Source organism: Cucumis sativus, chromosome 6, assembly GCF_000004075.3.
Source record: "Cucumis sativus cultivar 9930 chromosome 6, Cucumber_9930_V3, whole genome shotgun sequence".
Classification (NCBI taxonomy): domain Eukaryota; kingdom Viridiplantae; phylum Streptophyta; class Magnoliopsida; order Cucurbitales; family Cucurbitaceae; genus Cucumis; species Cucumis sativus.
The window spans coordinates 30,898,725-30,911,033 of NC_026660.2; the positions used below are offsets into that span (position 1 = coordinate 30,898,725).

At 35.2% G+C, this 12,309-nt stretch overlaps 1 protein-coding gene across 3 annotated transcripts; it reads right to left on the bottom strand.

Annotated features, from left to right (window-relative positions):
• Window positions 1-861: 861 nt before the first annotated feature.
• LOC101203446 (histone acetyltransferase GCN5) lies at window positions 862-11,790 on the bottom strand. Of its 3 annotated transcripts, none has more exons than XM_031887684.1 (13): window positions 10,964-11,790; window positions 8,977-9,041; window positions 8,684-8,764; window positions 8,407-8,478; window positions 7,501-7,669; window positions 7,143-7,186; window positions 6,183-6,282; window positions 4,890-4,958; window positions 4,007-4,058; window positions 3,135-3,250; window positions 2,208-2,301; window positions 1,370-1,511; window positions 862-1,283 (listed from the first exon to the last, which is right to left on the bottom strand). In XM_031887684.1, exons 1-13 carry the CDS (start codon window positions 11,573-11,575, stop codon window positions 1,217-1,219), a joined length of 1,683 nt encoding a protein of 560 aa, XP_031743544.1. In that variant the 5' UTR covers window positions 11,576-11,790; the 3' UTR covers window positions 862-1,216. The 3 variants fall into 3 exon arrangements, with proteins under 3 accessions (XP_031743544.1, XP_004134529.1, XP_031743545.1); XM_004134481.3 differs by having other exon boundaries at window positions 4,007-4,061; XM_031887685.1 differs by lacking the exon at window positions 862-1,283 and having other exon boundaries at window positions 1,373-1,511; window positions 3,124-3,250; window positions 4,007-4,061.
• Window positions 11,791-12,309: the final 519 nt, after the last annotated feature.

The window sequence follows — 12,309 nt, forward strand, 5'->3', positions numbered from 1 at the left end:
TCATACAAATACTACAAGTTCAAGCTAACCTACCTTTCTTTCCTATTCCACAAGGACTAAACCAAACACAAACATAGCATAAAATTAAATGCCAAAACCAAAATTAATTTCTCATATGGAAGTTTATATTACAAAAACCTTATGTTACTTCCGCCATTCAATCTAAGATATGTTTTAAATTTTTAACTATTACATATTTAATTGTTCTCGCAAAAGAAAAGAAAGACTAGTATACGTTCTAATTAATTACGTAGTACACATCCATTTAATTGGAATTTAAATATGTTGTTTGCCTTTAAAAAAAATGCCAAAACGTCATTTTTCTGAACTGATCGAATTTGGTTTATAATTTTAAATCTTTGATTTCAATCCTATTTTCAATTCATCTTAAATTTAGTCCAAGTTTTTTTCTTTAGAAATTAGTTTAACATCAATAATAATTTGGTCTTCGATATTCTATATTTTGAATAATATTCGATCACCCAACCTACCTAGCAATTAAGCAAATTTAACGTTTGAATAATTTTATTTTCTTCCAATGGATTCGATTTTTACAAATTATATCCTATTCCTAACTGTCACTATTCAAGCGCTAGTAGGACATGTGGGAAGCCAAAGGAAGATCAGAACTTTGTTGTTTTCACATGTAAAGAAAAGCATTTACTTATTTTCTATAAATTATAGCAAAAAAAAAAAAAACTGTACTTCCTCCCCAACATTCCAATAATCAACCAAGATAGAAAATAGGACTACACAAGTTGAAGCCAAATCCATGTGGAGAAAACTTATATGAAGGAGTCGTAAAAATCAAATCGTCATGGGCTCGGTTTAGGACTCCTTTAAAAGTAAATTCATGTGAAGTACAGCATAAAAAGTTATAATGATTTTGAATGATTAGGAAGATGTTTATAACAGGGAGATCTCTAACTTTTTGCCGTACAAATACAGAGATTGGTGTCTGTTAAGTGTTTATGATAGGGCGATCTGACAACAAAGTGAATACTTATATCAAGCATATCCTAGGAATATATGCCGTGCACTACACTATCTCACAAATAAATTATACTAAGAAATATGTTACAAAATCACCCGACCTATATAAGATAAGGTGAATAATTAAGAATCAGGGTTGGAAGGGAATGATGTAACTGAATGTATTAAATTACTTGTAGGAGAAAATTTTCTGTACAACTAAGCAGCATCTTCACTGCAAACGTCATGGCTGAATTTTGTTAGCAGATTGTAAACCTGATTGAAGCCTACTTTGAAAATGTGATTCCAGCCTGCATAAAACATGGTTAAGCCAACACAAGGGAGACTGAAAATAGCAGGATGGTGTTATGACACTACAACATTTGTCGCAGCGTACCTCGTTGCACACTTATAATAAATAGTCTCGGGAGCATTATACGTGCGTGCATTAACAAACATTCTTCTCACATCTGCGACGAACATCTCAAAAGTAATGTAATATTGTTCTGACTCCACCCTCTTGGACATCGTCTTTAAATCTACAAAATATTTAATATTGTTTAGGCAATGAGCAATGATATTTTGTTTCATATCATCAATTGGTATGCATAGATCGGTCCTATAACAGGAGTACAAAAGGATGCACTAATTCATTAATCAACACAAAGAGTTCGTCTTTCGACAATAACCAATTGGAACTCCACTTGGTTGCAGGTTCTCTTCTAATACAGCATACCAAAGTCGACACCATGCTAAGTTGAAAACACCAGTGTTAAATTTTTCTATATATGGTTCTAACTGAAGGAACGAAGGCCGCAATGAAGGGGGGTTGTTAAAATACACAAACTATAATCTATATTATCTAAAACCATCTGACATCTATCTAATATCCATGAACTCTTGTCCATGCAAAACAAATAAGGGAAATTTCATTATAGATTCTATCCTATATGATACTTCATATTATTGACTCTCCAACTACTCATCATCCGTCATGATTATTTTTTCCTTTTCTTCCCAGTAAGGGAAATTTCATTGATTAGAAAGAAAAAAAAATCCAGGAGCAAAGAGAAAGAGAAACTGTAAACGTTCCAAATGACATAACTGCCACAAATTTAAGTACATTACCCAGAGCAGAGCTTTAACAAAATGCAAAAGCAATTCTAACATACGAATATCCTAAGGATGCAGCAAAGATTCATGAGACTAGTTTGTTAACTTGAGAGTGTTCTTACCCACTGGATCCTTAATGATTTCATAGTAGTCAGGCACGTCACGAGAATCAACTGGTTCTTTGAATGGCCATGCATCAACATGGTCATACATTGACTGGCAGTGTGAAAAAAATAGCAGTAAGAACAATTAGTTGAGACATGAACAACACAGATGCAAATGCCAACCATAAATGCGAATAGAAGTTGCAATACATAGTTCGTGAACGTAGAAAATTTCTATAATGTTCAAAAAGTTTTGCCCAGAGCACAATTAAGTAGATCAAGGATGGAAGTAACCGCCAGCCTATCTTTTTAAGAATGTCCCAGTCAAAAAATGATGCGTGAGTATTTTATTTATTTACTATTATTAGTATGATAAACAGTAACGGAATTTCAATGATACTTGAGTAAATTAAGCATGGCAGGCACCACCAGTGTCTCACACTCTTATTTTTAAAATGGAACTGAAAACACAAGGCATGTCCAATTTGTAAAGGAGAGTTGACAAGCTATAGTGGTGGTCTTGGTAGAATGAGGGAGAACATTTGCACCATGTTACAAGCGAATTAAAACTGTAGCATCAAACAATCTATGATAACCGGGCTATTTTTATTGATACATCCTTCTATCATTTATTGTCAGTTGTCACACGTTCTATCCAAATACTGTAATAAAGTTTTCCTAAAGAAGCTTCTTTTCCTTTTGGAAAGGGTGCCCTCCAAGGACATGGGAAAGAAGAGCCTACGGTTCATGATATAAGGTGCCCACACTCAATCTAACTACACTAAAATTAAACTAAGATCACAAAGAATACCTAAAATTGAAAATTGAAAAGAAAAAGTAAACTACCCCTGGCACCTAGGTTATTCTTTCACCTACTTTCAAGGAACGTAGGTATATGTTTCTTATCAAAAACGAAAATAAGAAGCAAACTTACAAGACACTCACCTTGAGAAGTGAGCGCATGAATGCAGCCAAATGTTTCTGATTTGAGATCCCGTCGGCAGAGTTTAAGGCTCTGTAACGTGAGAAGCCCCACTGATCAGGTGTCCATCCGGCTTCCTCTATTATCAAAAGTGGCACACTTCTTGTAAGTTGGTTAGTACATCTGAATAAACAGATTGCCATAAAAAATATTGCCAAGTGGCACCCCTTTGGTAGTGAGGGGAGTAACAAGTCTCCATTCAAGACCAATGAGGAAGGAGATCTTGAGGATATAGCAAGTGGTTTTTTGGTGTTAGAGAATGTAAAGGCTATTAAATGATATTTTAAGAGTGGTTTGCAGAAAACAATTATTTTTTGTGCAAAAAAACAGTAAAAAGATTATACAACATAACTATTTGAAAATCCTCTCTTTCCTTTTAGTTTATGCATACGGATGATAAATGTTTCAAAACTATTTAAGTTGTCCTTCAATGAAGAGCATATGTGTATAAGAAAATATTTCCAAGTAGCCAGAAACGTTGAAAACTATCATTAAAAAATGTTTCACAAACAAACACAGAAAACAGTATTGAATAGTTTTGGCGATAGTCTCCCAGACAAGAACTTGTACTTCTCCTTTGCTTTTTTTAATCGTCAAAATATTGACAACTTATGACAGGTAAATGCAAAGAAGGGAAACAAAGCCAAGTATCTACTGACACTACCTTGACCTTAAAAATAGTTTCATTGGTACCATGTCAAAAAGTAACTTCAAAAATTACAAAAACAATTGGTCTAATTTAAAAATATTTCGGAAGTATTTTTGCTGCACAAGACGAAAACCAAACAAAAGAAGTGAATGCTAATCACAGACCAAGGTAGACCGAAAATCTTACTCAAACCCGGAATCTCCTCAACTTTGATGGGTCTTTTGGGAACTCCTGCCTCCTTCTGAACAGCCAAGTCTTGATTAGACTCAATATGAATAGCAATTCATCAATTGTTAAAATTAGAAAAAAAGAAAGCATGCACAATAACAAATTCACAAGTTGGAGGTGCAGCCATACCGAAACTACCTCCTCATGCAGAAAAACCTTACCATATACTTATTTAAAGAAATACATTGATTTTGTCATTAGAAAAATGGAATGGATTCTGAAGCATATTGCCTCAAATTGATCAGGTAACAAAAGATTTATATATTCCATTCAAACAGCATATTTCTTTGCCGAAAGGAAACTAGAAATGGAAGGCAAACTAACATTTGTTCTTCTTATCATGTTCAAGCACAGATAAGACTGCATCAGAAGTAAATATTTCATCAACAAATCAAATGACTAGTTTTTCAGAAGTGCAAAACAATGTAAATCAATTAATAACTCAAAGGAAGATGGAAATTTAACAGCATGATGTTATACAGAAATCAATTTTGTGCTTCACGAATGTGCTGAACATCGAAGAAAATAAAGAACTCCAAATTTTATTCAAGCACAGAAGTAAATTTCAGTCCTGAGCCAGATTTATGTTTCCATCCCAAAATAAGTAGAAACTTAAAACCAGATCCCCTTTCATTTAACTAAGAGGTACATAGGATTTTTCTACCATTCAAGAAGTACACATATAAAAGAAGATAATATACAATAAGCCAAGAGCAGAGGTTAACCCAAGGAAGAGGTTCCTTTGTTTGAGCTATGCTCAAGATGGCATAAAAGAAAGCAACAATAAAAGAAATGGGGGGGATTTAATAATAATGTCATGATTTTAGGCATGAAGTTATACCTTTTGAAGATCAAGGCCAGGATAAACAATGTGGCAATTTGAAAGCTCTCTTATTTTCTCGTCAATTGCCTAACCAAACAGAACAAGAATTATTAAAAGACATATGCAACACAACTAGTCTAGATAGCCAAAGTGAGCAATTGCATAACCTCTCATCCTAGAGGTAAGAGGTTAGAATCCCCCAATACAACTAGTATATATACCATTACAATAACTAGTCAAATTGATAGTTCCACAATATACCATCGTCACTTGAAATTCATATGCAAATGTAAAAACTTCAACCGAGTAAAAAATGAGAATACAAGGGCATACAAAAAACCTACCTCACTGGCACATTCCCACTCCTTTGAACACCCTACTCTCCACTCCCCTTACAAAACCCATAAAAAGCAATCTTTCTCCTAACAATACGGATTGTGGAGAAACTCCTAGATCATATCACGAGTGCCCTTGTGCCAAGAATGCAAGAAATCAAACTAGGATTCTCAATTGGCATTCCCAAACTCGCGATGACAGAGAATACAGTCTAGATCTTCCTGCACTTTCCGACAAAGAAGACAGTTGAACAGATTGTTGAGTTAAGTTGATTCCATCCCTTTAAACCAAATGTTTATTAGACGAGTAAGTTGATCTAGGAAAAGGGAATGGGCTCCACTCAGCTCAACTCAATTAAGGGGAGATTCACCGGAGACCATAATGATCAAAAAAGCCTAAAGGTCAAGTGGCCAACTAGCATTAAGAAGATGGTGGTACGAATAAATAGTAAGACAACCGTCAACTTTATTTAGGAAGAGTAGGAAAAGAACTACAAATTCCTTAGGAGTACCATAGGATATGGAGTAGTAAAGGGGACAAGCAAATCAATTAAGGCCCAAGAGTACTAAATTTTGCAAAGGTACCGTGCTATGTTGGGTACTTAAGCACCTTGTAAGACCACACCCCAAAAGCCAACTATTTACTAATTTGCCCCTTCTAATAACCAAACTAATATTCTCCTAACAATCCTAATATTTCCCCGGCAAGGGCCCTTACATGCTCTCCCTACCAACAATCATAGTGGCTGAGGTTTTTTTCCCCACTACCATTGAGAAGCTCGGATGTCACATTGAGAGTGTAGTTGCACAAAAACAAAATGTTATTCAAACCTATATTAACTATAAAAGACAAATCCCACTAAAAGCATGAAACCACATTCATCTTTATGACATCAATCAACTATAGTTGCTTGAACTTAAATTTTTACTCAAACTACATATTTAAATCCACAATGATTAAGCAAAGATATCTTGCCTGCCTCTGACGACGAATCATAGAAGACAGATCGGTGTATGGAAGTTTAGGATCGATTTTGCATTCCATAAGAATTCCTCCATCGTAGTCTTTTATGTACCTGGAAAGAACCACATTTTAATTATTACTGTTTCATTGCTTGTTGTTGATGAAGAAAATTCAATTTTATTATTATTATTTAATTGCTGACCTTTGATAGAGAAATTTGAAGAATATGAAAGGCCAACCAAGACAAGTAACATAAACATTGACAGCCTAATAAAAGAAGACTAACCAGAATCTAACGTACAAGAAGGCTCCAATCCAAACGAACCAAAGAGTAACAAAAAGAAGTGTAAAGTGCACAAAATACGTATACATTTACAGACACAAGCAATAGCATCTAACAGGTAGAATGGTATATTACTTTTTAGCTGCTTTCCCAAGCAAACAATGGAAATACACCAAACCATATTTTAGAAAAGATAGTGAATGGGTCCATCTTAAGGAAAACAAGTCACAATTTTATTAATAAGAAACAATTTCATTGATGAATGAAATATCCGAAGTGTACAAAAAGGGGCCATAAGCGAAATTACCAAATGTTCATCCAAATACATTCAAGGAAATTTAAGTTGGAACTATTAAAAGGTTGTGTATTTAAAGAGAAATGAAAATATGATTCAAGAACATCCTGGGTGATCCTTCTTTTCTTTGAAAAATCCTTAAATTTCTCTCTTCCCATATTTCCTATTTAGTTCTCGCGGTTCGAATTTTTATGAACTTTTTAATGCAAAGAAAAACCAAAAAATGGTTTTGTGGCCACCTTTAACATTTAAAAACGTTGCGTAAAGAGGAATTAATTCTGTATACTTGCAAGATGCGAGAATGAATAATGGAAAGTATCTGGTCATTATCTCCAAAAGATATGAATAGAAAACTTCGGCAATATTCAAAATGCTGTGGATATTTGTGACATACCCCTGCCACCTGTCCTTCTCCAGGTGTATTTCTTTTGTGAATCCCTACATGTTTAAAGTCCAGGTCAATCAATTAATATCCAACATTCAAGAAGAACACTATAAACCAATGAAAAATATATTTGAACAAATTGTATACCATCTAAGTACAATTTTCTAAAAGACCAAGAAAACAAATCAAACATGAATTTGATGCATTTCGTCCTTTTTTAAATAGAAACAGAATTAGCCCAGTCAGAAAACGGAACATGATTTATGTGAACAAATGGAGAAATAATATAGAAATATGTGAGTTAATATGGGAATAACAAATAAGTTATTTAACATCAAGAAAAAAATTTAAAAATACACCACTAGACCTGCTTAGTAAAGTAGCCAACAGCATTATTATCAGCATATGTGAGAAAATGAGTAAGGCCATCAACATCACGTGCGTGCTGTTTTAAGTGATTCATCAATCTGGTACCATATCCTTTTACTTGCTCATCAGCTGTAATAGCACAAAAGGCTATCTCGCCAAATTTTTGACTGCAATAGAAAGTCATCAGGGAGGATGAAGGAGGGGGGAAATAAAAGAAGTCAAGAGATTGACTCCCAACTTAATAATATCCCAGTACCCTAACAAAAATCGGAGCTAGCTTTAATATTTGAAGGGTTCCAACATATAAGATATATTAAAAAATAGAGATTCTGGTTCATTGTTCATTGTTAAAATATTCTTAATTTTGATGTCAATAATTAGCATTGGAGAACCTTTCATTTACTATTCATTAAAAAAGAAAAAAACATATTTAAAATGAAAGAGAGAGAAGCAAATTTATTTTAAACATAGCATGCCATACATCCAAGACTTAATTTTAATTTTTTCCTTGGAGTTGGTTACATGGAAGAAGGGGTCGCAGTGCACAGAAACACATAATTCAACCATAATCCAATATTTGTTCATTGTTCTTTTTTCTTCTTCTTTTTGGATAAAAATAATATAGATAGATAACAAAGAAACCAATATTGTTTAAAAACAAGTAATCCAATACAAGTGACCACAAACAAATGAATTTCAACATAAAGGTTCAAAATTTTAAATATAAATATAATGAGGCAAATAAATATAGCAGGGATGTAAACCGAACCATGTTTTCAAAGTAAAAGGACAATTTGAAATAAGTAGCCTCACATTGGATAGAGAGAGGCTAATTGAGTGTGTTTTCTTTTTTCTTTTTCCACCCAGAAATTGGCAGAAATGCATTATATATCATAAAAAGTACCTGACATATGGGCGATATGTGATGCCACCAACAACTTGATTTCGTCTTATAACCATCACTGACTTATGGTTTCTGCAAGTTAAAATTCAGATAACAAAGGGTCTGCATCAATCCAAAACAAAAAGAAAAGTAGGAAACTGACTAAGGATCTTAGTGACGAGTGTCCTATGCCTAAAAGGAGAGGTCAAATAAAAACCTCCAAATTAAAACTGAAATGTGCATTTCAGGCCTCATTTTCTCACATCTCAAGAAGATAGCATGTGGTAAGTGAAAGTACCTGTCCATAACAAGACGAACAATGTATTCCTTGGGCATGTTAGGTAGTTGTCGGGCGAAAATATTCTTCAATCCAATTAACCTGAAAAGTTCCACGTAATAAGCAATATTGTATCAAAGCTACTATTATGTAAAATGAGATCATATTGGTAAACATACAGCCTATCGTGTAGGGCTATACTGGAGATGAACATAACATGATAACACAAAGGCATGAAAAACGCTGCAAGAATGTTACGCAATAAAAACTAATAATTAATTATTAATAATTAGGCAAAGAAAAAGAAAAAGTACCAAACCATATGCTCATCAACACCGTCGTTTGAAAGGCAGACAAATTTGAGTAACGCAGCCTCCTCCTAAAAGGTTATGAAATGAGGAGAACATCAGTAATCCAGAGTAAGTTGAAGTCCCCGTTAAAATATTATCTAATAATGTATAGAAGAAATAACTTAAAACAAGCTCAAATTCTTATTTAACTTGAGCCAAATGCCACCTACATCTATCTGTTTGTCATAACTTATATGATGCCTAAAAGAATTTTTAAATTAAATTTGAAAACTAAAAGCATTTCATCAGTTGGTAAAAAGATACAAGTAAGCTTCGATACACCATAGCTCATAAAAACCAACTCCAATTAGTAGTATGGTTACTAAACAAATCATTTTCTATAAAAACCTAAAATGAGGCATAAAATATTGCTAGCATAGATCAGTAGTAGTTGTCATGTACTACTTCCCTTGAGGCTGGAGGTTCAAATCCTCCATGCTCTCCCTTGATGTACCAAATTAAAAAGAAAGAGAAATTTTTGCCAAGGTATATACATCTATCCAATCCTTTGCCTTCTCATTGAACTAGGAAATAATTCCTTTCAGCCACATACCTTAAATATTAATTTGAATGCAACACACAGCTTCCTTGCTTGACTATTAAATGGGCACATAGCAAGTGATGTATATTTTCTTACAACAGTAGGGAACTGCATAGCTAAAGAATCTATAGAATTCCCAAGTTCCCAACCTTTTTGCTAAAGGTGCAACAATAAAAGGTGGTTGCTCCCTTCACTTGCTACAAAACAAAGAGAGCAGCAAGATGGATTTAAGTAGTTCCCATCCCCACCAACCAAATTTCATTAAATTTGAAACTAGCTCCCTATCTCTAAAGTCGTACGCTTATTTTCTTTCTTCCCCACCTTATCTTCAACTAACATTGGCAGAGGACAAACAGGCACTGCACCTTGAAGTTTCTAGCCTTTCTCTTCCTGCTTGATTAGGAGTAGTGTTTTTGGGAACTTCTAAGGAAGACGCGCAAAATGTAGCCACCGTTTTAAGTTGCCTCCAATAAAGATACTGAACTTTCCTCCGGTGGGATTTATCAAAGAAATTTCTGACACCCAGTCAGTTAAAGGACTTATCTATCCATGGTATGTGACCATTGTTCCCTTCTTCTTTTTTTTTTTCTCAGTTATTGTGAGAAATGAAATAATATACAAGGGAATACAAAAGTATCAACCAAAAACGAAGTCCAACCCTAGCGATAGAAAAGGACTCCAATTTAAAATGACAAGATCAAAAGTTCATCATCACAAAAAAACCTAACTGACGGACATAAGGAGGCTTTAAATCTAGCCACCTCCCAACTCATCTGATCTCTCCGCCTATTTAAATATTCTATTATTCCTCTCAATCCAAATGACCCACAAAACTGCAAAGAATCAGGCTGCCAACAAACTTTACCCTTCTCCACAAGGGGAACTCAAAAGCACCTTCACTAACTGAACCTTGTTATCTCTCCTCCAAATGTACCAAACATCAAACACTCTCAACCATAAGCTCTAAAGGGAGAAGAGTAAATATATCTTGTTTCCCTATAGAATCTGTTGTTTCTATGGCTTTCTGGAAGGCTCTGTATGCACTACCTAACTTATAAATCCACAAACCAGTACGATGGAGATCAAAGCCGCTACTCTCCCTCTTGCCTCTACTTCAACTCTAGTTCCCCTAAACCTCTCATCAAATGAAATGCTAAGCGTTTTAGATGTCACTTTGATATCCTAGCTCTTAACTGGTCAATGTTGTGGTGAATTCAAATTCGCAGCCTTGTTTGAATTGTAACGCTCCTGAAAAACAAAATCAGGTTGGTATTGCCAGTCTTTTTTACTCCCATCCCTTATCACTCAAACTGACATTTCTCTCGCACTCGTCCCTCCAAAAATCAATGTTCTGAACGGCATACAGCAGTAACTTCACCATTGAAATCACAGTTTTGTACGTAGAAATACCTCTCTCTTTAAGTTCTCTTCTCTGGAAATATAGGCACCGCTGGTCTGTACACTGTCGGCAAAAATTTTCGAAGTATCTTCCTTCACGACAATTCCGGACACGGAATTTCCCGTTGTCCCAGCTGCAGAACCCGCTGCATTGGTTCCACCAACCGTGCCTCCGTCCTTGTTGATATCCGCATTTTCGATCTTCACCGTTGCATTTGGCTTGATCTTGGTTGTACGCGCAGCCGAAGCAGAGGCAGATGCTGAAGCAGAACCGCCAGGACCGCTGTTCTCAAGTCGAGCAGTGGTGAAGTTACGCATGGAAGAATCATTATCGAAGTCATCCTCGTCGTCCTCGACCACGGCATCGTCAGAATCGTCGTCGGAGTCGGAGTCAGCGCCGCCGCCGCGAGCTGAGATGCTTTCAAGGTCATCATTGGATGTTAGCGCCCCGTCGCGTGTTTCGGCGGAAAAAGATGGAGGGAAAGGAGGTACGTGATCCTCGGAGGCCAATTTGCGCTTGTGGATGGAGGAGGTGGCAGAGGCGGAAGCGGAGTGGGATGGGGAAGGGGATTGAGAACTGCGGGAACGATTGGTAGCAGTGAGGTGAGCCGAGTGGGTATCCATTGGAGAAAAAATGGGTGGTAACTGGAAGAATCGACTCCGTGTGAGAAGTAAGGTGAGGGGACACGAGTTTGATGAAGCTTGCTAGTTGGTAGGTGGGACTTTATACTGCTCGACGACGCCTCCATCCTTCTTCGGTAGCGGCGGTGACCGTCACAAAGTATAAATTCACACAAATGCCCTCCGACTAATGTAATCGGTTCTTTCTTTTTACAATTTTTGGAAATTAAAGTTTATAATTATATATTATCTAAATCTAAAATTTAGAACAAGCCATTTTGGATTGTTTTGGTTGGTTCGGTTTAAAAAATTAGCCATTAATCCAACTCGAATATTCAAATATGTAGTGGAATATATTTTAGATGTTTAATATTTGTTAAGTATTGTTGTGTTAATGTTGTACTTTATAGATATATTTTTTTATACGTGTAGATTTACTAGTATGATGTTATATCGTTTTTAAATTTAACAACAACAAAAAAACAGTTACTAAAAACTTTAATAATTCAACTTATGTTTTCAAGTATGGTCACAAAATACATATCAACCCAACTCCACCAAAAACAATAGGTTGGTGAAGTTTACATGTACATGCACCGAGCGAGCGAACTATATTTAAAATTTACATATAATCAATTTCGTAGTGAAGTTTATTTCATTTGATGTTAACATTAGGGGGTCTTTTTATAATATATTTACAAAACAATCTCAATGAGAACAAAAAGCAGGGAATAAAT